Source organism: Leucopleurus acutus (assembly GCF_964270905.1).
Source record: "Leucopleurus acutus genome assembly, chromosome: 1".
NCBI lineage: Eukaryota > Metazoa > Chordata > Mammalia > Artiodactyla > Delphinidae > Leucopleurus > Leucopleurus acutus.
The window spans coordinates 118240-141313 of record NC_139142.1 but is presented as its reverse complement, the minus strand read 5'-3'; the positions used below and the strand labels follow the sequence as shown (position 1 = coordinate 141313).

At 67.9% G+C, this 23074-nt stretch overlaps 1 protein-coding gene across 2 annotated transcripts in view; it reads left to right on the top strand.

Moving 5' to 3' along the window:
- The window catches only part of MTA1 (metastasis associated 1), a 38007-nt gene extending 16797 nt beyond the window's left edge, over nucleotides 1–21210 (top strand). The window contains exons 3-21 of one of the 2 annotated variants that reach the window (XM_082855380.1): nucleotides 1623–1716; nucleotides 4858–4908; nucleotides 5306–5432; nucleotides 5553–5616; nucleotides 7958–8075; nucleotides 11094–11196; nucleotides 11970–12069; nucleotides 12715–12903; nucleotides 14200–14274; nucleotides 14407–14465; nucleotides 14880–14995; nucleotides 15237–15388; nucleotides 15483–15672; nucleotides 15767–15856; nucleotides 16760–16912; nucleotides 17043–17078; nucleotides 19802–19833; nucleotides 20122–20273; nucleotides 20362–21210. In XM_082855380.1, coding sequence (XP_082711506.1) covers nucleotides 1623–1716; nucleotides 4858–4908; nucleotides 5306–5432; nucleotides 5553–5616; nucleotides 7958–8075; nucleotides 11094–11196; nucleotides 11970–12069; nucleotides 12715–12903; nucleotides 14200–14274; nucleotides 14407–14465; nucleotides 14880–14995; nucleotides 15237–15388; nucleotides 15483–15672; nucleotides 15767–15856; nucleotides 16760–16912; nucleotides 17043–17078; nucleotides 19802–19833; nucleotides 20122–20273; nucleotides 20362–20512 — 2052 coding nt within the window. In that variant the 3' untranslated portion in view covers nucleotides 20513–21210. Of the gene's footprint in view, nucleotides 1–1622; nucleotides 1717–4857; nucleotides 4909–5305; nucleotides 5433–5552; nucleotides 5617–7957; nucleotides 8076–11093; nucleotides 11197–11969; nucleotides 12070–12714; nucleotides 12904–14199; nucleotides 14275–14406; nucleotides 14466–14879; nucleotides 14996–15236; nucleotides 15389–15482; nucleotides 15673–15766; nucleotides 15857–16759; nucleotides 16913–17042; nucleotides 17079–19801; nucleotides 19834–20121; nucleotides 20274–20361 lie in introns of those variants that run through there. The other variant, XM_082855381.1, reaches the window with a different exon arrangement.
- Nucleotides 21211–23074: the final 1864 nt, after the last annotated feature.

The window sequence follows — 23074 nt, the reverse complement described above, 5'->3', positions numbered from 1 at the left end:
TGCAGGAGACACGTGGGGGGTGTGAGGGGCGAGGCAGCAGGGGTCCAGGCAGAGCACCGGAGGGAAGAGCGCTCTGGAGCCCTGGGTCTCCAGGGTCCGGCCCAAGCCAGGCTCGCAGAGCTGAGGTTGTGCGGAGCAAAGCACAACCCCAGGAGGTGCACGTTCTCGGGGGCCCCTGGGAGGGGCTGCACCTGGTGTGGATCCAGGAGGGGGCATTGCTGCGACTCCACAGGCCCGCTGGGGGCAGCCTCCGTGGCTCAGAGACTCAGACAAAGCCCTGAAGACGCAAGGCCCAGGTGCTCCTGGAGGCCGGGACCGTGGCTGCCGCGGGACGCTCTCGCGTGGTCCTTCTAGACTCTGTCCAGTTGCTTCTGTGGTCCTGACGCGGTGTCAGATCATCTCCATCGTGTTGAAGGCCCCTCGTCGTTCCAAGCTCAGCGGACAGTCTCCAGGACCATTTCTACGAGGCGCTTTTCGGTCTGGGAATCCCATCTTGCAAAACTCTGGGCACCCTTGGAACACTGCAGATGTTTACGGGTCTGACACAGCCGTGCTGACAAGCTGACAAGTCGTGCTTCTAAAAACCCAGTCTCCACATGCCGAAGACGGACGCGTCATCTTCAGGCCCTCACGCTCACTTGTTTTGATACTTGATCTCGGCTTTCCTGGAAGAATTCTGCATGCCCTTTCTATTCCTTCGTGGACTGGAGTGAGGATGGTTTTCATCAGCGTGCACTCTGCAGTTTTGTGATGAACCTGTAAAGCAGCGGAGTTGATAGCACTTTTAACTTACGCTCAGTGATGTGAAAAATTCCGAAGGCTTTTTCTTGGGAAAAATTCCTGGTCTAATGGAATTTAATAACTAAAAGGGAAATACTTTTCATAAAGATAATTTTGTTTAATGTTATAAATGCTGCTGTGCTAAACTCTACAAAGATTAGAATTGTGATAAAATCCTTGCATTATTATTAAAAATTTTGTAAACTCGTTAGTTAAGAAAAAACACGTTCTCGGTATGAGGTTACCACCCCACGGGCCTCACGGTGTCCTTGCTGCTGCTCGTTCTGTCCACGTTCGTTGGACGCTTTGCAAGCCCGGGTGCGGGAGCCGCCGGGTGGAGGTCAGTCCTGGCCGCTGCCGCCCATCCTGGTGCCGAGGCCGACGCTGAGCCCCGCTGAGCCCCGCCGCGCTGCCCTGCCCCTTGGAGGCGGGTCCAGGCCTCAGGGCCGCGCCTCTCGGGTGCTGCCCAGGTTTCTGCTCGTGGCGGGTGACGGAGGCCCGCAGTCGTTGTCCTTGATCACACCCCCTCTGGTGCCCGAAAGGAAGGGGCAGCTCCCGAGGCCAAGGCAGAGCTGGCCTTTCTGGTGGCCGGGGTCCACCTGGTGTCCTCAGGCGGCTCGGGATAGGACAGGAGTTGGGGGTGCAGACTCGGTTTCGGTCCGGTGTGCGTCCCCTCCGTCAGCCAGCGTTGCCGCTGCCCTCCAGGGCCCTCCCTGGGGCATGGGCTCCGCATGGCGAGCCCGTCCCTGGTCACACCTGAGGCCCCGTCTGGGGGACACCCCTGCGGGGAGCCGCAGGCCCGCGGGGGCACGCGTGCCTTAGACCCTGCCTTGCTGTTGCAGACGGCCAACGGGAACGTGGAGGCCAAGGTGGTGTGCTTCTACCGAAGGCGGGACATCTCCAGCACGCTCATCGCCCTGGCCGACAAGCACGCCAGTGAGTTTCCCAGCCCCCCCCTCCAGCCCGCCTGTAGCTGCCGCCTCAGCCCCCGGGCGGGTGTAGACTGAAGTCCATGCATGTCTCTGGGGCCTCCTTCCTTCTCTGAGAAGCGACCCTGGCCGTGCTTGTCCTAGGGTGTGGCTGCGCTCATCTACCTGAGGAGTTTAATTGGGGGACTTTGCAGATCCTTGGTTGGACCACTCCTTGGATGGTGCAGGGAGTGCTGGGCCCTGGGCTCCAGGCCTGTGGCGGGGAGGGGCAGGGCCGCTGGCGCTCTTGTCCAGGCCAGGCCTCTGTGCCACGCAGGGTGGCCGCAGGCTGTGCGGCCGACCCTGAGGGAGCAGCCGGTTCTTTGCCGGCCTTGTCTGGCCTCATGGGAGGATGGGATCCCACCTTTGGGTTTTGGCCTCTGTCAGCAGCGTCCCTGTGGCACGCCAGTGGTGGACCCTGAGGCTGTGCCCAGAGGGGACAGAGATGGGATACAGTGCCTCTCAGCCTCCCACCCTAAAGCCTGTGCCCACCACCCCAGCACTCTGGCCTCCCGGTGCCGAGGAAAAGAGGAAAAGAGCCGGGGTCTTGGGGGTGCACAGCTGCGTGGCCCAGTGGAGTGGTCTGTGCAGTCGCTGGCCCTGCAGGTGTCCGCACGCGGGCTCGCGTTCATGCTGTCAGGACGCTGACAGGGGCCTTGGGGGTGGCCCTGGTGGTAGGTGACCTGGGGGTGTCGATGACAGAGGATCTCCTCCCCGTGTCTGCTGCTCAGCCCAGAGCGACTGCAGCGCCTGCCCCTCGGCACACGGCGCACTGTGTCCACGGGCCCAGGCTCTCCTGCTCTCAGGCCCCCGGGGGGAGCTTGGCCAGGTGTTAGGCCCTGAGACCCGTGGGAGGAGGGGGTCCTGCAGAAGTGTTGGAGCTGGCAGGGTGGGCAGAGGCCCTGCGGTGCCGGCGGGGCTTCTGCGTGCAGGGAAAGCTCCTTGCCGGGGACTTAGAGCCAAGCGGCAGGGAACACGTGTCACGCGCACGGGGCGTGCTGCTCTGAGGAGGCCGCCCGCCCCCACCAGCTCACCGCCTCGCAGTGCGGGGCCTCGGCTGTTTTCTCAGGAGCCTGTACTGCCTGCTCCGTCTCGCAGTGGTTTGTGCAGAAACCACGTTTCTCGGGGTTGACTCTCCTGGTGTGCGCATCTGTGAGCTCACTGCAGCTGGGGCGAGGCTGGTCCACCTCGCTGCCCAGGGCCTCGCCCAGCGTCAGGGCATGGGTGTAGGGACACTCTGCGGGCCCTTCTGGCAGGAGGGGTAGAGACCCAGGGGAGCCCACTGCACGGTCAGATTAGCTACTCGAGTTTCTTCTGGGCCCGGGGGCCTGAGGGACAAGCTTCCGCCCTGCCCCTACCAGGACGTCCAGCCCCTGGTGCAGCACAGATGCCCTGGGGCCACACAGGCCTCCCCGGAACGGTAGAGCCCTTGCTGGGGTCTCCAGGCCACATTCTGCTCCGCCACGGCCCTGTCTCGAGGTGTGTGGCCCCCTCCCACAGAGCTGTCCTGAGACCAAGGCCTTGCCCGAGGGGACAGTGGACACAGGTGACAGGTCCTCCCTGGAACCCCCCAGAACCAGCTGCAGGGGCTCGGGAGAGCCAGTAGGGTGTGTAAGCTGAGCTGGCGTAGGGTGGGAGCCCAGAGCCTGCCTGGGCCTTGTGGGGAAGGCCCCCCAGCTCTGAGCCCAGGGCCCGGGCACCCTGGATCCCAGAGGGAGGGGCTTTTGTGCCAGGGGCCATGTGCCCTGGGTTCCTAGAGGCCAAGCGCCACAGCCCACGCTCGTTTGAGGGTCCGCTGGGGACGGGGCCTGGGGGCTGTGGGGAGGCTCTCTCCTGGTCTCCCGGGGGCTGGAGGTTGGCCTGGCCCAAACCCTGGCCACCCCTGAGGCCTTAAGCGTGGCCCTGGGGTGTGCGTTGCTGGGTCCCTCCTCACCGTTGCTGATGGCAGGGAGCCCTGGTGGGCTGGGGGTCTCAGAGCCACTGTGAGCTAGTTTCAGGACAGGGAGGGGTGGTGCCTGCAGACCTGGAATGGATGCCCAAGGGCCTGTCGCGGGCAGGGGCCAGGGTGGCTGCCCCCGGCCCGGTCCCTAGCCATGCTGCAGGGCCAGCGGAGCCGTCACCGGACAGGCGTGAGCAGGATAAGGTGTGGGGGTGGTGGGCCGGCTTCCGGGTGCTTGTGACGTCCCCGGGAGTGGGCAGGGAGGTGCCGAGGCCAGGCTCCCATCGCCCACGGGCCGGGCAGACTGGCCCTGCCCCTCTTCCCCCAGCGCCCCCGCCCCTAGCCTTGACCTCCGTCTGAGCTGCTGCAACCAGGGTTTTTTTTGGGGGGCGGGGGGGCGTGTCCCCTGCCCAGGGGCACCAGGACTCCTTGCAGCCACCACAGGAGGGCAGCAGAGGGCCAGGGGCCTTGTGGTGGCCCAGAGCCTGGGGGGGCTGGGCTCCACGCCCCTACCTTTGGGTCTTGGGGCAGAGGATGGGTTTCGCCATGCGTCTGGCTTCCCCCACCCCACTGTGCACGACCCCAGACCGCCAGTGTGTGTTTGGGGGCACTCCAGCCCCAGGGCTGCATGTGCTGGGGTCCACATCCTGGAGACCTTCCACAGCCCCACCGCATGCCAGTTTCGAGTTTCAGGCTTTCCCTGTGCCCATCGATGGCCCAGCCCTGGAGGTGTGGCCGAGGCCCCCCGGATCACCATCCGCAGGCAGGAAGCACGCGTTGCTGACCGGCCTTGGGACACGTCCCCCGCCCCCGCCCCCGCCCCCCCACGCTGTGGCTCGGCTGTGTCCCCCGCCCCGTCCTTGCTTCTCCCGACTTCGTAGGGGCAGGTGTGTTCTGTGTGCAGGTAGCAGGGCCTCGCTGCCCAGGCTTGTCTGGGGCTCTGCTTGGAGAGTCTTGGGCAGCGTGGGCGTGGGGTTGGCAGGAGCTGAGGTCAGCTAGTAGGGATGTCCAGAGGCTCAGGTGTTCTCTGTCTTTGGCTGGGTGGTCCGCGGCCCCCTTGTCCACCCTGCTTCCTGGCCTCACAGCCCTCAGTCCAGGCCGGGCAGGGAGTGAGTAGCGCGGCACGCTGTCGCTGACCCGCCATCTGGGTGCTGTCTGTCTGTTACACAGCCCTGTCGGTCTGCTATAAAACTGGATCGGGGGCCGACAACGGCGAGGAAGGTAAGAGCCGCCCCTGCGGGAGGGTCCTGAGGTCTGTGCGCCGGGCTGCCCGTGTGCCCGCGCCTGTGTGCCCTGCTGCGAGGCAGGCCTGAGGGGTTCCTGGCGCAGGGAGGGCTGCGGGGCATGGTGGGTCCTGCCCCCCTGTCCTGGACATGCAGCAGCTGCTGTCTCGCTTTCCCTTCTTTCTCTGACGTGCTGCTTCCCAGGCCAGCACAGGACATTGTCCTCCTTCCTGCTCAGATGCCCGGGGCTTCTGGGGTGCGCTGCGGGGACCTACACTGCCACCTGCCCCGGGTCCAGCGTGGGGAGGGGCCTGTGCAGCCAGCGGGTGGGCCTTTGTCCAGCCGCCTGAGCGTGTGTCTCTGGGACCAGCTCACAGGAGCTCTGTGTCCTTCAGGTGAAACAGAGGAGGAAATGGAGAACCCAGAAATGGCAGACCTGCCCGAGAAGCTCAAGCACCAGCTGAGGCATCGAGAGCTCTTCCTCTCCAGACAGCTGGAGTCACTGCCCGCCACCCACATCAGGTACCCGGGGGCCGGGGGCGGGCCCGAGGGAGTCCTGCCACCCACGTCAGGTGCCCGGGGGCCGGGGGCGGGCCCCAGGGAGTCTGCCCAGCTCCCCTGACGCGCGCCCTTATCTTGCAGAGGGAAGTGCAGCGTCACTTTGCTCAACGAGACTGAGTCCCTCAAGTCCTACCTGGAACGGGAGGTGAGGCCCGACGTCGTGGGCTGGGGCCTGGGGGGTGGGGGCAGAGGCGGATCCTGGCTCCGCTGGTCTGGTCTGGGTGGGCATTGCTGCTCCCACCTCACGCTGGGCTCAGGCCCTTCCCCGCCCGTGGTGCCCTGAGGTCAGGCGCTGTCACGGCCCTTCCCGGTGTCCCGTGCAGTCCCCACTCCTCGCACCTCCAGAGTGAGGGCCCAAAGTGGGCGTGACGGCTCCCGGGGGTCTGCTCTCCCCACCACCCCCCGCCCCCCAGGAGGGGCACGACTCGTCCTGGAGGGGACGATGGGACTCGTGCTGGCCGCCGTGGTCGCCGTCAGGCTTTCCCAGCGGGCGTGTGGCCCTACTGCAGTCCAGGCCACCGTCTCCGGTCTTCGCTGGGTTGACCCACGACTGTGTTGGCCAGGCAGCCAGAGGGTTTCTGAGCTTAGGAAACCGAAACCGTAGTGCTGCCAGGGTCTGGGGCCAGGGCACCGACCTCCTCATCCCAGACCAGGGTGGGAGGGGAGCCACGGCGGCCGGTGCCTGGGCCTTGCTGTGACCCCCGAGCTGCTCGCCCTGAGCCCGCGGTGACACCCAGGGCGGGTGCGTGCTGCCCGCCCAGCGCCCCTCCCCCGAGGCGGAACGACCGAAAACGTCCCCAGAGGGTGCACGCGTGAGTCCTGGGAGCAGCGAGAAGCGTGTTTGGGGACGATGGCAGGCCAGCGGGGTCAGGAGCGGCGCGGGCACGGGTGTTACCTAGTGGGCTAGTGGGACAGGTCGCAGTGTAAGGGAGCTCCTGGGGCCAGGCGAGGAGTGGTTGTGGGTCCGGGGTCCCCTCCCTGCGTGTCCCCATGCACTGCGGGCTCCCCTGGGACCTGCGTGCGGCCACCCCGCAGCTCCTAGCAGGAGTGTCATCGTCTGTGGGCGACGCTTGTTCTCAGCCACAGTTCCCTCTCCCCGAGGCAGGGCCCGGCTCTTCCTGGGGGCCCAGAGGGGCAAGGTGGACGGGGGGTCGGACCGTGGACCATGGCGACAGCAGTCCAGCGAGGGAGGGCAAGCCCGGTGCCGTGGCCTCACCGAGGCCTGACTCCATCAGGCGTTGGAGCACCACCAGGAGGCCGCTGCCTGGAGTCGGCGCTGAAGAGCCCCCAGGGCAGCCCGGGCTCCAGGGAGCCGCCGCGTGCCTGCCCACGGGACAGAGCAGGGGCCGTGGCCCCCAGGCGTGCGTCCACTGGGGGCTGTTGTCTGCAGTTTAGAAAGACCCCTGAGTGACAGCCACACAGAGGTGGTGACGCGGAGGGACGGCCGTGAGCAAAACGGCGGCTGTGAACCACTTGGTGTCCGGCAGTGGCGAGCGCGTGGGCCCCGTTCGGGGACCTGTGTGTGTCCTGGGCGCACGCCTCGTGGTTTCTGCTGCTCTCGCTCACCTGTCTAGGGGTGGGTGGCTCTTAGCCTGAGACGGCAGGCAGCCCACTGGGACGGCCTCCCCTCCCGGTCTGGGCGGCCCCGGGCAAGAATCGACTGACTGCGCCCAGGCCCGCCATCCTGCTCGGGCCTCAGGGAGTCGGTCCTCGGCTGCGGGTGCAGCCGCAGCCTGCACGGACCCGCACCCGCACCCAGACGCAGGAGCTGGCCGCCGCCGGGGAGCAGAGGCCGCGAGAAGCAACCACAAGGGATTAAGAAAGGCGGCACGGGGACACGGGGCCAGGTAGCAGTCCTGGCACGGGGTGCCGCGACCCTCGGTGTACACGGGGAGACCCCCGGGGAAGCCCAGGGTCGGCAGGCTGGTTTCTGCAGAGCAGCCCAAGCCAGCTAAACGCAGCTTCTGAGAAGCAGCTTCGGCACGTGGAGTGCCAGGCAGCGAAGGGCCAGGAAGGCCGGACTGTGCCAGTTCCAGCCGGAACAGCCTGGGCGCAGGCGTGTGGGGTGAAGACAGGCTCCGAGGCTGAGGGCTGCAGGCTGCTGCTCCGCTGACAGCTCTGGGCACCGAGTCCAGAACATTCTGTAACGTAACCCCCTTTGTGTACGTCTCCTGTGACAACTGCACGAAAACGGCACTATCTTCTCAAAGGACGTGCCCAGAATCTGTCAGCTTCGTTCCCAGATGCCTTCGGATTTTTGTTGCTGTGAAATGCTCTCATAAACTCAGTTTTCAACTGTTGCTGTGGTGGGCACGTGGCAGTGTGGGGAACTGGCGCCACAGCTGCCTCCCCTGTGCTCTCAAGCCTGCTGACCCGTCAGCTCTCTGTGTCTGTCTCCCCAACGGTCGCCCCTCCCGTCTGCTGACCTCCCACGAGCGTGGCCGAGGGTGCTGTGTATTGACGCCGCCCCGTGTGCTGTTTTCCAGGACTTCTTCTTCTACTCTCTCGTCTATGACCCCCAGCAGAAGACCCTCCTGGCTGACAAGGGAGAGATCCGTGTCGGGAACCGGTACCAGGCGGACATCACCGACCTGCTGAAAGAAGGTAGGGAGGGCCGGGGGGCTGGCGGGGAGGGCGGGGGCCTCTGGGTGTTGGGATGGGGCGGCAAGCCACAGGACCCCCAGCAGGAGGGGTCGTCGGACCCTCTCTGGCACCTGCAGATTTTGTTTCCTTTCGTCAGTTGTTTTCATAACCTTTTCGAAGCCCTTTTTCTCTCCCAAAAACTCGTTTGAATGGATCTGCCTGTTTCACTGACTTCTGGCGGGTGGTGCCGTCCGCGAGGCTGAAGTGCACGGGGACGCGGTGGCAGCTCCCCTGCCCTTCAGTCCTCAGCAGCCCGGGGGTCATGGGCGGGCTTGACTCCCAGCTTCTCAGCCCGTTCTGTCCCCGACCAAGCTGCCCAGGCAGGAACGTGGACCCGCGGTGACCAGCAAGGCCGGTGCTGTCTGGCTTGGGGCGCCGTTTGGCGGGCTTCCTTCTGGGGCCATGTGGTTGAGCCCGGGTCACTTGGGTGGTGGCCACACTCAGGCAGCTCAGGTTGACCGGGAGCGCGGCGGGGTCCGGGCCTCGTGGTACCCGCCACCTCCCCTCCCCCGCTTCCTTCCTGCGCGGCCGCGTAGTTGCTGTGCGGCAGGCCCGACGGCTGACCTGCGCACTTGCTTGCCCTCGATGGCGCTCTCTTCGGAGCCTGTGCTCCTGCGGAGCTGGTCCCCTGTGTGCAGGGTCATCCCCGCGTGGCGCCCAGGTGTCCCTCAGGAGCGCGGTGTCCTCCTGGCGAGCATCCCCAGCACCTGTGGGGCTGCGGGTTGGGCTTGGCTCCCCTGTGGTCTGTGCCTCGGTTTCCCCTGTGCTGTAGAAATGCCAGACGTCCCTTCTTTCCGTGGCTGCTGCTCCTTTCGGGGACGCAACTCCTGATCCCCAGAAGCTGGTCCGCTTGACCTAAACATCCGCTCTCGGCCTGTGTGCGTGTTTCCTGCTGCACACACGCGCGCCACACCTCCCACGCGTGTGCATCTTACACACACATACACACACACACTTGCCTCCCCCGTTGCTTGGTTTTGGTCTCTGTCTCTGTCTTATGGGGGTTCCTGCCGCCGGTCGGATGTGAGAAGGAGGGCTAACGGGAAGCACCTGGTGGGGGCGGTTCCCTCTGTTCGTGGGTGTCCGGCTCCGTCCCAGGTGGGGTGAGGCTGCCCTTCCCACCAGCCCTGGCGCTCTGCCCTGTGGTCCTGCCCTGGGGCCGCTCGCGTCACTTGTGGGGGCCCCCGCACTCGCGCAGAGTCAGATGCGCTGGCCCAGCTGGTCTCCTGGTGCAGCCCGTCCTCCTGCTGGGGGGGTGCACCTGGCACCCGGGCCCCGCTCCAGGGATGGGCACCCTCCAGTGGCCCCGTGGGGCCTCCTGGTCTACACCATCCCAGCCAGCCTGGCTGAGGATAAAGGGCCACATCCAGTGGGAAACAGGAGAGGCCACACGGCGGCCACAGGAGAACACTGAGTGGCTGGAACGTCCGAGGACCTTGCTTTCTGGCCAGCCCTGGGTGCTTGGCGGGAGGACGCGTCTCTGGTCTCAGGGTGCCCCGGGGAAGCCCTGCCTGCAGCCCCAGGGCCAGGGGCGGCATCCCTACAGCCCTTCCTCCTCCCGACCCCTGGGCTGCTGGGGCGAGGTGGGGTCGGCCTAGGCCTCAGTTCCCTGTTCTCCTCCTGGAGCCTGGACCCTTCCCAGCGGGTGAAGCTGTGCCCCTGCCTTGGGCGCGTGAGGCGTCTGCAGGTGCACCAGTGGGCGTGGGCGCCAGCTGGGGCCACAGCTAGCTGTGCCCGTGGCTCTGGGCTCAGTTGCCCGGCAGTCGCTGGGGGCTGGTCGCGGCCTGCAGACCTTGGATCCAGGAGTGGGGGCCCTGCCTTCCTTGGTACCCACTGTCCCTGGGGAGGGCTCTCCGTGCCGAGTCACCACCAGGAAGGAGCCTACCCACGACACCTGTGTGTGACGAACACCTGTGTTCGTCCTACAGATGCAGCCCCCAGGACCCCGACCCCTCAGATCTCTTCGTTCCCACCCCCGGGTCGGTCTGCAGTGCAGGGCTTCTCTCCTGTGAGCCTCTGGCCCGGCGCCGTCCCCTGGGGCCTAGCAGGGCCTGACCTTCCCCAGGGCGAGGGAGCACGTATTTCCTTGGTGACTTCCAGCCGTGCCCGGCCCTGCATGACCGTGCTCGCACAGGGCTCCCGCGGGCTTGCTGAGTGCTGTGAGGGGTCCTGCCCTGGGTCTGGAAGTTGGTCGCCACAGAGAGCGACAGAGGCTGAGAGGGTCTGCAGACGTGCAGGCGGAGCGCCTGAGCTGAGCGGGGTTGTGACCTCGGGGCGGGCGTTCTCTGGACCCTCGTGCTGGCCTCGTCTGCCCCTTGCAGCCTGGAGCACGTGGCAGGTGGCGCTTGGCATGGGCAGCTGCCCAGGAGAGAAACCCTCCTGGCTGGGCCCTGAGCCCCACGCGCACCGCATACAGGGTGAGGAGTGGGGCTCCCGCCTGCAGAGGGAAGAGGCCCCAAGAGGCTTTTGACGCCGAGGGCACCCTTGGGTGGCAGGCGTGGGTCCGCACTGAGTTGACATCAGTGTCCTCGTTGTGGCAGGGCTGCCGCTGGGGGCTGGGCGCAGCCGCACCCCACCCCGCAGAGCCTCAGAGGAAAGAGTTGATTGGTCAGGTCCGAGCCGCTGCGCCCCTCTGTCCAGCTGGCTGTGCTCCCTGGGCCCTCCCGACGGCACCTCTTCAAGCTCCTCCACGGGGGCCGCGGGCTGCCAGCCCCAGGCGCCCACTGTTTCCGGAGGTGAAGGCCATCGTGTGTTGAGCGCGCCCTGGAGCTCTGGGCCCGACCGCCCCGTGCGTGCACGTGCCTGCTCGCGTGTGTGTGCGCACGCGCGCCGTCGCCTCGTCCCTGGGCTCACTCGCCCTCCCAGCCCGCTCCCCGCCTCAGCGGCCTGGTACCTCGTCCAACCCTGGGCTCCAAGCGGAGCTGCGGGGGTCTTCTCACGGCCTCGGTGTTCTCACCGCGCAGTGTTTCGTCCTCCTAGGCGAGGAGGACGGCCGAGACCAGGCCAAGCTGGAGACCAAGGTGTGGGAGGTTCACAACCCGCTGGTGGACAAGCAGATCGACCAGTTCCTGGTGGTGGCCCGGTGAGTGCTGGGCTGGGGCGGCCACGCCCTGCCTGACCCCCGGGCGCAAGCCGGCTCGGGGCCTGAGCCACTGCCCCGCCCCTGCGGTGGGCGTCGGGTGCCTGTCCTACAGGGCGTCCCCCAGTGAAGGGCCTGGGAGGTTAGAGGGTCCGGGGCCCTGCTCTGTTGAGACCCCCTCGTGGCTCCTAGGGAGGCCTGCAGCGTGGGGCCTGGCCCTTCCCTGAAGGTGGAGCCGGCTCTGGGGGGCTGCGGGTCCCTGGGTCCAGGCGGCAGCCCGACCTGTGGACCTCAGGGGCCGCCCACCAGCCGAGGCCACGTAAGCCGGCCGCAGACGGGGGCTCTTTCCCCGGACGGTAGGGCTTGCTTGTCCAGCTCCGGGACCGGGCACATGTGGCCTGCAGGCGCAGGGCCTCCTGGGCACAGAGGGGCAGCCCTCCGAGGAGCAGCTTCTGCCCAGGCCGGCCTCCCAGGGGTCCCTGGGCTGGGACAGCAGGAGGGGAGCTCCTGCGAGCACACGGGGGCCACACGCCCAGAAGGCGCCTGGGCCGGGTGCCGTCGGAAACAGTGTAGGAATGGGGTCCTGAGCCTCAGGACCTGAAGGCTCTCTTTTGTAAGAAGAGGTCTGCAAGGTCTCAGAAACGACGTGCCCGCGCTCCAGACCACAGTGTTCCTTCCCGAGACAGCCGAGTCTGGACGCCTCTGCGTGTCTGGCTTGGTCCGGCCGCTCCTCCTGCTTGTCCGCTCCAGTGGTCAGCGTCTCTCCTCCTCCCCAGCTCCGTGGGCACCTTTGCACGCGCCCTGGACTGCAGCAGCTCTGTCCGACAGCCCAGCCTGCACATGAGCGCCGCGGCCGCCTCTCGGGACATCACCCTGGTAAGTGAGAGGGCCACCGGGCAGCCGCGGCCCTGTGCGTCTGCTCAGATCAGCACCCGCTCCCCGGGCGGCACAGCCCTCCCTGGGGGGCACAGCCCTCCCTGGGGGGCACAGCGCAGGGCTCTCACTGCCCCTGTGTGGTGACCCTGTCTCATGCTGGTGAGAGGCTGCCGGCCGGCACGTGGTCAGGCCGTCCTGGGCCCTTGCTGGTCTGCGGGCCGCACGTCCTCAGCCCGCCCTTCTCTTTCCACACTTGCCACCTCAGAGGCAGCGGCATCTCCCAGAGGACGGCTCGTGCCCTAGGCCGGCCCCTCCTGCCCAGGGCACTTTGGCCCTGGGGTCAGTCACCCACTGTCTGCCGGCTGAGCCCCGCCCTCCTGGAGTCCCGCCCCTGCCGAAGTGGGCCTGGGAGCACACCTGCTCCCCTCTTCTGCTCCGAGCAGCTTGGCCTGTCCCTGTGCTCTCCCCAGAGGCCCCCGGCCGCCCCCCCGAGACTGTCCTTATCCCCCTCCCAGGTGGCAGGGAGGGCCAGCCCCTGGGTCCTGTGGCCTCCCACACGGCCCGGGTGTGCCTCCTGCCTGGGACCGGGCGGGGTGGGGTCGCCCCAGCTCTGGGGCCCAGGCGACCCCGCCTCTCCTGCTGCAGTTCCACGCCATGGACACGCTGCACAGGAGTGTGTACGACGTCGCCAAGGCCATCTCGGCCCTGGTGCCGCAGGGCGGGCCCGTCCTCTGCAGGGACGAGATGGAAGAGTGGTCGGCCTCGGAGGCCAGCCTTTTCGAGGAGGCTCTGGAGAAGTACGGGAAGGATTTCACTGACATTCAGCAAGACTTCGTGAGTACCGGGGCGCAGGTTCAGGGCCCTGCTGTGCCCGCCGGGCCGCCGTTTTTCCGTCCCCTTGTCTGTTGGTGGCTCCGGAGGAAACGCCCAAGGCCGCCTGCTGGGGCCTGGGCTGAGCCACCAAGGCGAGGTCCACGCTGGTGTCGCCGGGGTCCCCGCCGGGCCTTGTTTGACTTGGTTCGTTTGGCTGTGTTGGTTGTTCTTAAGTGGCCGAGCGTCTCCTTGTATGTCCTTGCTTTGTGTCCCTTGCAAGTGTCCACCAGTGAGCCCGTGGGGATTCCAGCACCGGCAGGGCCTGTGCCCTCAGGGGCCCCTCCTGCCCTTACAGCCCCTGAAATACACTTGAACTCATCTGAAAGGTGGCCAACTGGTGGTCACTCCGAAGAGCGCGCCTGTGCAGAGAGGGCGGCAGGGGCGGCCGGGCCGGCCTGACCGCGAGCGCCTAGGAGGGGCCGGGATGCAGCGGCCTCGCCAACATCTGACTCTGAGCAGCACCTCTGCAGTAACGGACGAGGCTGATGCCACAGGACCCACGTCAGAAGGCAGACGGCACTACTGAGGGTGGAGAAGCATGTCGGTCCCCAGAGGCCATCAGAGGGACCCGCGCAGCCCCTGGTGCCGTGGACACAGGCCGAGCCCAGACAGCCGGCCCCCTGTGCGAGGCAGATGCGCGGAACGCACTGAACACCTAAGCAGGGCAGCAAGGCCTCCTCACACGGAAACAAGCGCCAGCGAGGGGGCGGGCGGGACGCAAAGCGCTCAGCTCGCCACGCCTCCCGCACGTCCCGGGCCCCGTGCGCGGTGGCACGGAGTGAATTGTCGACACGCCCGGGAGGGCGCCGCGGGACTCGCCTGAGACTGGCCCGGAGGTGGCGTGGAAACGCAGGGGCGGGATGGCAGCGGCAAGACTCTGACGGCCACGCTGGACCCACAGGCAGCCTGTGGAGCCCAGAGGTGGCGCCCGCACAGCAGGGGAGCTGGGACCCGGGAGCAGAGTGGCCGCGAGGACGCACGGGGGAAGCGTTGCAGCCCACGGCCGTGGGTGGGGCTGGTGTCTGGGCGTCCAGCACCGTGCGCGACGGGAGGGGCACCCACCGCCGACCGAGCAGGGCAGAGGTGCCGGAACCGGGGAGGAAGCTCTTGCGTTGAATGGAGTGTGCCTGAGAGGGAGAGAGGGGGCAAGGCCTGAGAGGGGCCCTGACGCGGGCTGGGGGGGGCTCGCCCCCTCCCGGGTGGGGTTAGCGGCCCGCCATGCCCCGCCCGCCCCCTGACGTGCCCCTCTCCCCCCAGCTCCCCTGGAAGTCGCTCACCAGCATCATCGAGTACTACTACATGTGGAAGACCACCGACAGATACGTGCAGCAGGTGAGGGCCCGGCCTGGGCGGGGCCGAGGGGCCCTGTGGGAACGTTAGGGTGAGGGGGCGGCGTGGGGACTGGGGGATCCCCTCTCCAGACCCACCTGCTGGCCGCCCTGACCCTTTGCTCTGTGTTTGAAGAAACGCTTGAAAGCAGCGGAAGCGGAGAGCAAGCTAAAGCAAGTTTATATCCCCAACTAGTAAGTACGCGCCCACGGCGCCGCCCCGCGCCACGCGGCCCTCAGCGCCGCCCCGCGCCGCGCGGCCCTCACGGCGCCGCCCTGGCTGAGTCCTAGAGAGCCGGGGGCCTGCCATCGAAGCCCGTGGCGGCCCGGGGGCAGAGGTGGGGGCAGCACAGCGTATCAGCACGGGGCCCCACCCGGCCTGGGGTTCAACTCTGAGCTGAGCTAAGCGCAGGCAGATGGAGCTGGGGTGTCGGCAAGGCGGGAGCTGCTTCTAGAACTCGAGGGGAGAAAGATCCCACACCCTCAGGCAGGGGTCAGCGTCTGCCCTGTGGCCAGGCAGGTCTGCACCGGGGCTGCCGGGCCCCAGAGCTGCGCGCCCAGGGCTTGGTGGTCCCGTGACGTCTTCCCTCTCTCCCTTCCTTACCCAAGTAACAAGCCAAACCCGAACCAGATCAGCGTCAACAACGTGAAGGCAGGCGTGGTGAACGGTGCCGGGGCGCCAGGCCAGAGCCCTGGGGCCGGCCGGGCCTGCGAGAGCTGTTACAGTAAGTGCCCCGCCCGGCATCTGGGTGCCCCTCGCCCACAGCCCTGGGCGCCCCTGCACTGCCCTGGGGCCCAGCCTGGGGGCGGTGGCCACGCCCTGCCGGGGAAGCCCTCTCGGGGAGTACCGGGTGCCCGGGCCCACAGGGTGGGTGGTGGGCGCGGGCGGGCGACAGCTGTGTAATGCTCTCTGCCGTCACTGGTTCTGCTTAAGAATCCGTCTATTTCCAACTTTGTTGTCCGTAGCCACCCAGTCTTACCAGTGGTATTCTTGGGGTCCCCCTAACATGCAGTGTCGCCTCTGCGCATCTTGTTGGACATATTGGAAGAAATATGGTGGCTTGAAAATGCCAACCCGGTTAGATGGAGAGAGGCCAGGACCCAACCGCAGTAACATGGTAAGTCGGTCCCCCCCACCCTGCCCCAGCGCACGCCCCGCGGTCCGGCCCGCGGTCATGGCGCTGTGTTGGGGCGGCTCGCCCCCTTCCGCAGAGCCCCCACGGCATCCCAGCCCGGAGCAGCGGGAGCCCCAAGTTTGCCATGAAGACGAGACAGGCCTTCTACCTGCACACCACCAAGCTCACGCGGATCGCCCGGCGCCTGTGCCGTGAGATCCTGCGCCCGTGGCATGCCGCCCGGCACCCCTACATGCCCATCAACAGTGCGGCCATCAAGGCTGAGTGTGAGTGTCCCTGCGGGAGGGGCGCTGGCGGGGCTGGTGGGGACGGGGTGTGCAGCCCCCGCGGGAGCTCTTACCCGGGCCTCGCACCCCACAGGCACGGCACGGCTGCCCGGAGCCTCTCAGAGCCCGCTGGTGCTGAAGCAGGCCGCGCGGAAGCCCCTGGAGGCCGTCCTGCGGCACCTCGGTGAGCCTGCTCTCCTCCAGCACAGCCCTGGCCCCCCCAGGGGGTCCCAGCCTCTCCCCACCCTGCTCCCCTCGCCCCTGCAGTCCCCAGGGATCTGGGTTGGGGGCACTGGCTCTTGTGATGCCTCTGAGCCTGGATCTCCCGCGGGGGCTTCTCCGCGCCCCACGCCCCAGGGCAGGGTCACGGCTGGGTGGGAGACGTGCACACCTAGGCAGCAGCCTGCAGGGAGGGGCCTCGGGGCCTGGGGACCCTGAGCCCTTCGGCTGGCTTTGCCGCCCCGCCCCGCCCGGCTTGTTCCTGGGCCCTTGGCTCGGCTGGGCTCGGCTGGGCTCGGCTGGCCTTGGCTGGGCTTGGACGAGGGCGGGGCTTCCCCTTCGTGAGGGACATTCCAGAGCTGGGAGCTCCCGGCAGCACTTGCTGTGGAGTCTCGGTCCCGGGGCTGGCCTCACCCCGACCCGACCCATGGGAGGAGGTGGTCTCTGTTCCCTGCGAGCCCCCCAGGGCTGTGGGACCTTGGCAGGTGTGAGCCCGTGCCTTCCAGGCCGGCGCTCGTGGGCTCGTCCTCGGCCAGCCAGCTGGGCCGTTAAAACTCATCGTCTGTCTAGTGGCCAGCCCTGTGCCGTCGGCTCCGGTGGCCGCTGAGTGGACCTGCTGGTTTATGGGTGTCTGGAGCCTGTAAGCTGCCGGTGGTCCCCGGTGTTGCGGCCCTTCGGCCAGGGCGGAGGAGCCAAGGAGCCCGGCCCCAGCAGCTGTCCCCGCTCACAGGATGCCCGGGGGTGCTGGACTGCGGTGCCCTCCCGGGCCCTGGTCGCCATGGGCCTGGGCTCTGGCGGCCCACAGTCGGGCGGCAGGGCTGCTGCCGAGGGCCCGCAGTGCGCCCACCTGCCCGCGTTGCCTCTGCAGAGACCCACCCCCGCCCCCCGAAGCCCGACCCTGTGAAGAGCGTGTCCGGCGTGCTCGGCGGCCTGACCCCGGCCAAGTCGGCCCCCGTCATCAACAACGGCTCCCCTACCATCCTGGGCAAGAGGAGCTACGAGCAGCACAACGGGGTGGACGGTGAGTCCGGCGGGGCCTTGGGCTTGGCCAGCACGGCCTGTGGCCCCGGGGCACCCGACCCTGGCCCCCGCCGCGCCTGCACCCGCTGACCGTGTGTTCTCTCCTCTCTCCTGCCGCCGGGCGCTGCCAGGCAACGTGAAGAAGCGCCTCTTGATGCCCAGTAGGGGTAAGGCCCGGCCCTCCGCGCGTGCCTGTGTGTGCTGTGCTCACGCGTGCGCGGCGGACGGCTCAGGGCACGTCCAAGGGCAGTCCACGCGGGCTGGGCCACACCCTGCTGCCCCGGCTCCTCCCGATTTACCTGTCGCTCGGCAAAGACCGGAGTGCTGCCCCTCGGGCCCCCAGCTCGCCCAACGCTGCCTCCTGCCCCGGGGCCTCCGGCTCGCGGGCCACCCCTCCTTCCGGGCCCAGCGCCGGTCAGTGGACTGTCCTCGCTCCGGCGGCCCTGGTGCCCCCGCCGCCCGCCTGTACTGTCTGCTGTCGTGCTGCGACTGTCCGCATGCCGCCAGCCTCAGCTTGCGTGGCCGCCTGCGCTGTGCTTGCAACCCTGCCTGCGCCCCTGCCCCAGTGGGGGGCTTTGGGACCCTGGTCTCCTCGGGGGGCAGGTGGGACAGAGCTGTGGTGTGGCCGGCATGGCTGGGTGGGGGTCGGCGAGGCCCGGGTGGACGCTCAGGTCAGGGCCCCGCATGGAGGCGCGCCCAGGGCTGAGGGTCCCAGAGCTGAGGCAGCAGTAGTGCCCTCTCCTGAGCGGGGTGGGATGCTCGTGGGGTGTGCGCTAGGGCAGCCCTCTGTGGGATCCTCCTGCCGTCGGTGCCTCTGGAATGTGGCTCCTCTCACCTGCCCAGGGCCCGGCTTCTGCCCCCTCAGCTGGCGGTGGGGTGTTCGTGGGCTGGGGCTGCTCTAGGAGGGTGTAGCCACTGTGGCAGTGTGGGATGTGTCAGACCTGGGTGTCCCAGGGCCCCCCAGGGATTTGCCTGCGGCCGGACCCGTGTGTGTGGGGGGGGGGGGAGGTGAACAGGGAAGCAGCTGAAGGGAAGAACGTGGCAAGTGCACTCAGAGCCCCTCCTGCCAGCCTCTCGTGACGGCAAGGTCAGGTCGGGTGTGGGTACCCCAGCTCCATGGGGCAGCAAGCATGGACACGTCCAGAGCCCTCCCCAAGCTCAGGACTGGAGGGCTACTGGCCCCAGGGGTCTGGCCGAGGCTTGGCTGTCCTGGGATCTGTGGGAGGTGGGCCGGACGTGGGGACCCGGGAGGTAGCAGCGGCCAGCGGCCACCGGCCCAGCCCTGTCCCCTGGACGCTCCCTCTCTCCGCTGTGTCTGAGAGCCCCAGCAGGCACACCCTGAGGGTCAGTCGGTGGTACTGGTGCCGGGTCCTGCCATCTCACCCCATCTGGACACAGGCTCTCGCCTGCACCAGGCCCCGCCCCCCCCCTGCCCTGGCTGCCTCACCCACGACCCTGCGGTGGGGCTCTGAGGGCGGGGCGCTAGCCTGCTGATCTCCCTCCCCCCCCCCCCGTAGCCTTCAGGCGGGGAGACTGTTGCAGCCCCTGGTCCCAGCAGCGGGGCTGGCTGCTCATCTGCCCCTGCGACAGGTGCCCTGGGGATGGTCTGATTACACCCACAGAAGGGTGTGAGGGGCCGCGTGCTCATCAGCAGGCAGCTTTGGGCTTTGTGGTCCGACCTGTGAAAAAGCCGTTAGTTAGCGGGAGGGATGAAATCTTTTTGCTTCTGTCGGGTTTTCCGAGATCGATGTGCTTCCATACCTATCTACTTCAGCCCCAGCGTGCAGATCCCGGGTGGGGATATCGGGGGCTGCACATGAGCCCTGGGAGGAGGCCACAGCTGGCCTCCTGGGGTGCTGTGGGGCAGCGGGGGCAGCAGCGGGTGGCGGGAGCTGGCTCTGGGCGAGGCCTGGCCTCTGGCACTGGTGGGGCCTTAATGGGCTAACAGGCCCACGGATGCGCCTGCGGCTGCATCCACCCTCCGGGCCTGCCGCATGCACGCGCTCCCTGTAACGCTGACCGTGTGCTTTCTTTCCTCCGCCACCCATCCCTCTGGTAGGCGCCTACCTGGGTAAGTAGCACAGGGCCTCGAGGGCTGCAGGCCGGGCGCCACGGCCCCTCCCTCTGCCCTGCCGGGCTTGGGGTACTCCAAGTTAGGAGGCGGTTTGCAAAGGGGAGGGCTGGACAGCTCTTCTCTGCTCGTCAAGAGACGAACCGTGGCCAAGGGGCCCTTTTGGGAGGAGCTGGTCCTGGGAGGCCTCTGGCAGGACGCAAGTGGTGGAGACCAGCCCTCATGGGCACGTGCTCCCACGGCCGCCCACAGACTCGCCCCACGTGTGTCTGGGAGCCACAGGTCTCGGGCGCCCGTTGGGAGTGTGGACTGAGACCTGGGACGGCGTCTTTCCCCTTGCAGAGGGGCAGCTGCTTGTGGCTGCAGACCCCCGGCATGGGGTGGAAGCACTGGAACCCTGGCCAGAGCCTGGCCTCCTGGCCACTCGAGAAGCTTCTGTCAGCTCCTCCCTGGGTGGCTGGCCCCAGGGTTTGCGATGGGGGCTGGGGGCCCCTCGGGAGGAAGCCCAGGGTAGCCCGGCCTCCTGGGGTCTGAGTGGTGCTGCCCGGGGAGTGGCCGCCTTGCAGAGGGGCTGCCCGGCGCCACTGTATTTATACCCACCGTAGACCAGGCCCCGGTTGTCGCGGCCCAGTCAAGGGAGCGAGCTCAGATCCGAGACTCCGGGCCCCCACCCAGAGCGCCGCCTGGGTGTGGGCTGTGGCTCTGGGGGGACCTGGCCCCAGGTCTCCTGCTTCTCGGCTGCGGGTCCTCAGCGAGTGTGTTGAGTGCAGGACGTGCCTTGCCTCGGACCTCACAGCCTGTTCTCCTCCCTCTTGTCAGGTTTGGCGAATCACGGACAGACCAGGCACATGGTGAGAGGGAGGGCCCCCGTCCTCCACACTCGGACACACGTGTGTTCCCACAGCTCCCGCGGGCCTTTGGGGGAGGCCCCCCAGCCCTGCCAGGCGCTGCATGGGAGCATCTGGGAGGCCCAGTGGGACCAGAGGAGGGGCAGGCGGCGGGTCTCCATGGCCCTCGGAGGGCCCCCTCCCCGCCCGGGGTGGCCAATATTCCATGCTCCCCGCTGGGACCGCCACCTCGGGCTTTCTGGGTGCCCACGTGGAGGCCCCGGGCTGACCCCTGGCGCCTCCCCACCGCAGGGACCAAGCCGGAACCTGCTGCTCAACGGGAAGGCGTACCCCACCAAGGTGCGGCTGATCCGGGGGGGCTCCCTGCCCCCCGTCAAGCGGCGGCGGATGAACTGGATCGACGCCCCCGATGACGTGTTCTACATGGCCACCGAGGAGACCAGGTGGGGCCTCCAGGGCCAGCGGCGGGCAGGGGGCAGGGGCCACCGTGTCCGTGTCACTCGTCCGCGTCACTCGGTGTCTCGATCACAGGAAGATCCGCAAGCTGCTCTCGTCCTCCGAGACCAAGCGCGCGGCCCGCAGGCCCTACAAGCCCATCGCCCTGCGCCCCAGCCAGACCCTGCCGCTGCGGCCGGCCCCGCCAGCGCCCGTCAACGACGAGCCCATCGTCATCGAGGACTAGGCGCCGCCCGCCTGCCCGCAAGGCCCTCCAGCCGCAGACCGCGCCCGCCCGCCACCCGCCCGCCGCCCCGCCGCCCGGTTTCGGTAGTGCCCCCCCGCCCCCCCCGCCCCCCCCTGCAGAGAGACTGCTCCTCGGCCCCCAGCGGGGGTGGGGGGGAAGCGCCGCCTAACTTACTCCAGGGCCGCCGAGGAGTCACCTTTTTAGCTTGTGTTTACTTTTTGGCCGGAGCGGAGCTGAGGGGCCGCCCCAGCGCTCGCCCTGCGACGCGGGCCTGCGGGCCGGCCGGGAGTTTCCTTGTGTTCTGTTGAAGGTGCCATTTTAAATTTTATTTTTATTACTTTTTTTGTAGATGAATTTAAGCTCTGTAACTTACACCTGGAATGTTAGGATCGGCGTGGCCAGCGGCCAGCCGAGCTGCCTGGTGGGGTTGGCCCCTTGTCTTTTCAAGTAATTTTCATATTAAAAAAAAACAAAGAAAAAAACCTCATAAAAACAAAAAATCCAACTAGCCCTTTCCGTGTCTTTTGTCCCCAGTCCTCTCCCTGTCTTGGGCCCACCTCACCCTCAGGGCAGAGCCGGCGCTCCCAGCCTGGGCTCCCCTGGCCCGCCATGGGGGAGGACGCTCAGGGAGAGGCACTGGCGAGCAGCGCGTGCAGGCCTGGCCCGCATACCTGCCTCCCGGAGGCCCTGGCCCGATGCCCACCACCTGGCCCTGGGAGCAGGGAGAGGTCCAGCCAGGGCTCGCTGGCGCTCACGCGGTGGCGGGGGCAGGGGTGGGGGAGCGGAGCCCCCCTGTGTCTGTTCAAGGCAGGGGGTGGTCTGGACCTGGCCTGGGACCCAGACTGGCAGGTGCCTGGTTTCCGTCGGGGCAGCCAGCATAGCTGGGTCAGCCGGCCGGCCAGCCTGCTCCTGGCAGAGCCCTGCCCCAGCTGTCTGCGGGTTTTTGCCAGGAACTGCAGGGCCACCCCTAGCAGGTGTGGCGTTTCCACAGGGAGAGCTCGCTCAGATTTCAGCAAGTCCGCTCTCAGACATCCTGCCTCGGCTGGCCCCCGCACAGCCGCTCCGGGCCCAGGGGACAGGTGTGGCCAGGCCGCGGTGGGGAGGGGTCTGGGAGCCACGCTAACCTCCGCCAGCCGAGGGGCTCCCCTCCGTGAGCTCTGCCTCCTGTGCCTCCAGCCCCACTGTGACGCGTGGGCATCTCAGCTGGGGAACTGAAATAGAAACCACCCTGCTCCCTCGCTGGAGACAGATAAGGGGCGTCCTGGCCTTCCAGGACCCAGCTGCAGGGCCCCGCAGGGTGGCGGGCCAGGGTGTCAGAGGAGTGGCTGTGGCACCCGCCCCCCGCCCCCTGCCCCCCCACAGCCAATTCTAATCGCAGTCCTGGCACCACCCCTTGCTGCCCCTGCTGCCCCAGGGCTTCGTTGCAGTGTCAGCCGAGGTGCGGTGGGGGGCGGGGGGGTGCGGCGCACGGCTGGGAGGCCAGGCTGGTGACCTTGAGAAAGACACTAGCTTCCTCCGGGGCCTTTTCCAGTCCCGGGGCCTGAGGATGGGGTGGGGTGGGGACGGGAAGGGAGGGTTCTCCCCGGGCCCGGTACTGTTCCCTTCCCCCAACCTGGCCCCCCCCCAGGCTGGTCGAGATCTCCGTCCCAAGGACAGGCAGGCGCTGCGGAGAGCCAGGAGCCGGGGGTCCCCGCCCCCACCCCAGCACTGTGCTGGCCAGGGCCTGGGCTGCGTGTCCGCCTCTCCGCTGCTGGGGGGTCTGAGCCGAGGCTTAGCGGCGGGGTGGGAGGCAGGTGTGGCGGGGAAGCAAGCTCTTGGGTGCCCAGGAGTGTTTGCCAGCTTTGGTCTGTTCTCGCGGGCCTGGCAGGGGGCTGTAGCCGTCTCCTCCACAACCCCCAGCGCCAGGGCCATCTCAGGGGGACAAGAGTCCCCACAAGGGACTCAGCCTGGACGCCTGCCCACCGCTGGGCGCAGCCCTGGGGGTCCTGTGGGAGAGCGAGACTGGGCTCCTGCGTGTGCCATTTGCCAGTGCTGCGGCCCTAGGGGAGGGGCCTGCCTTACCACCTAGCCGCCTGCCCCGGCCACCTCGGGGCAGGCCCTGCCTGCTTCCCACGAACTTGCTGTCCTCACCCAGCCCCACGGCCTGCTCACCAGGAGCTGGCCTGGCCTGTACCTGCCCCCGTCCCTAGCCCTCAGTGGCCTCAGAGGCAGATGCCGCTGCTCTGTGTCCCGCGCTCTGTGCCCCTTCCCGCCAGGCCCACAGCAGCCCCAGCGCCACCAGCCCAGGCACTGCGCCGCACCGCACCGCTCTCCCCTCCCTGGCTCCAGGGCATCTGGCCGGGGCCCAGCGCCATTCCTTTGCTCCACCCCCATTCACTCTCCGAGCTGGGCGACACCAGTGCCCAACCAGTCCGCCCTCCACAGCAGTCCTGCAAATTTCAGGGGCGGGGTAGAGTCACGGAGGCTGATGCCCGGGGGTCCCCGGGGGCTCCCAAGCTACAGAGGAGGTGGTAACAGGTGCCAAGTGGGGGGCAGTGGGCCCATGAATTATTCAGAGACACC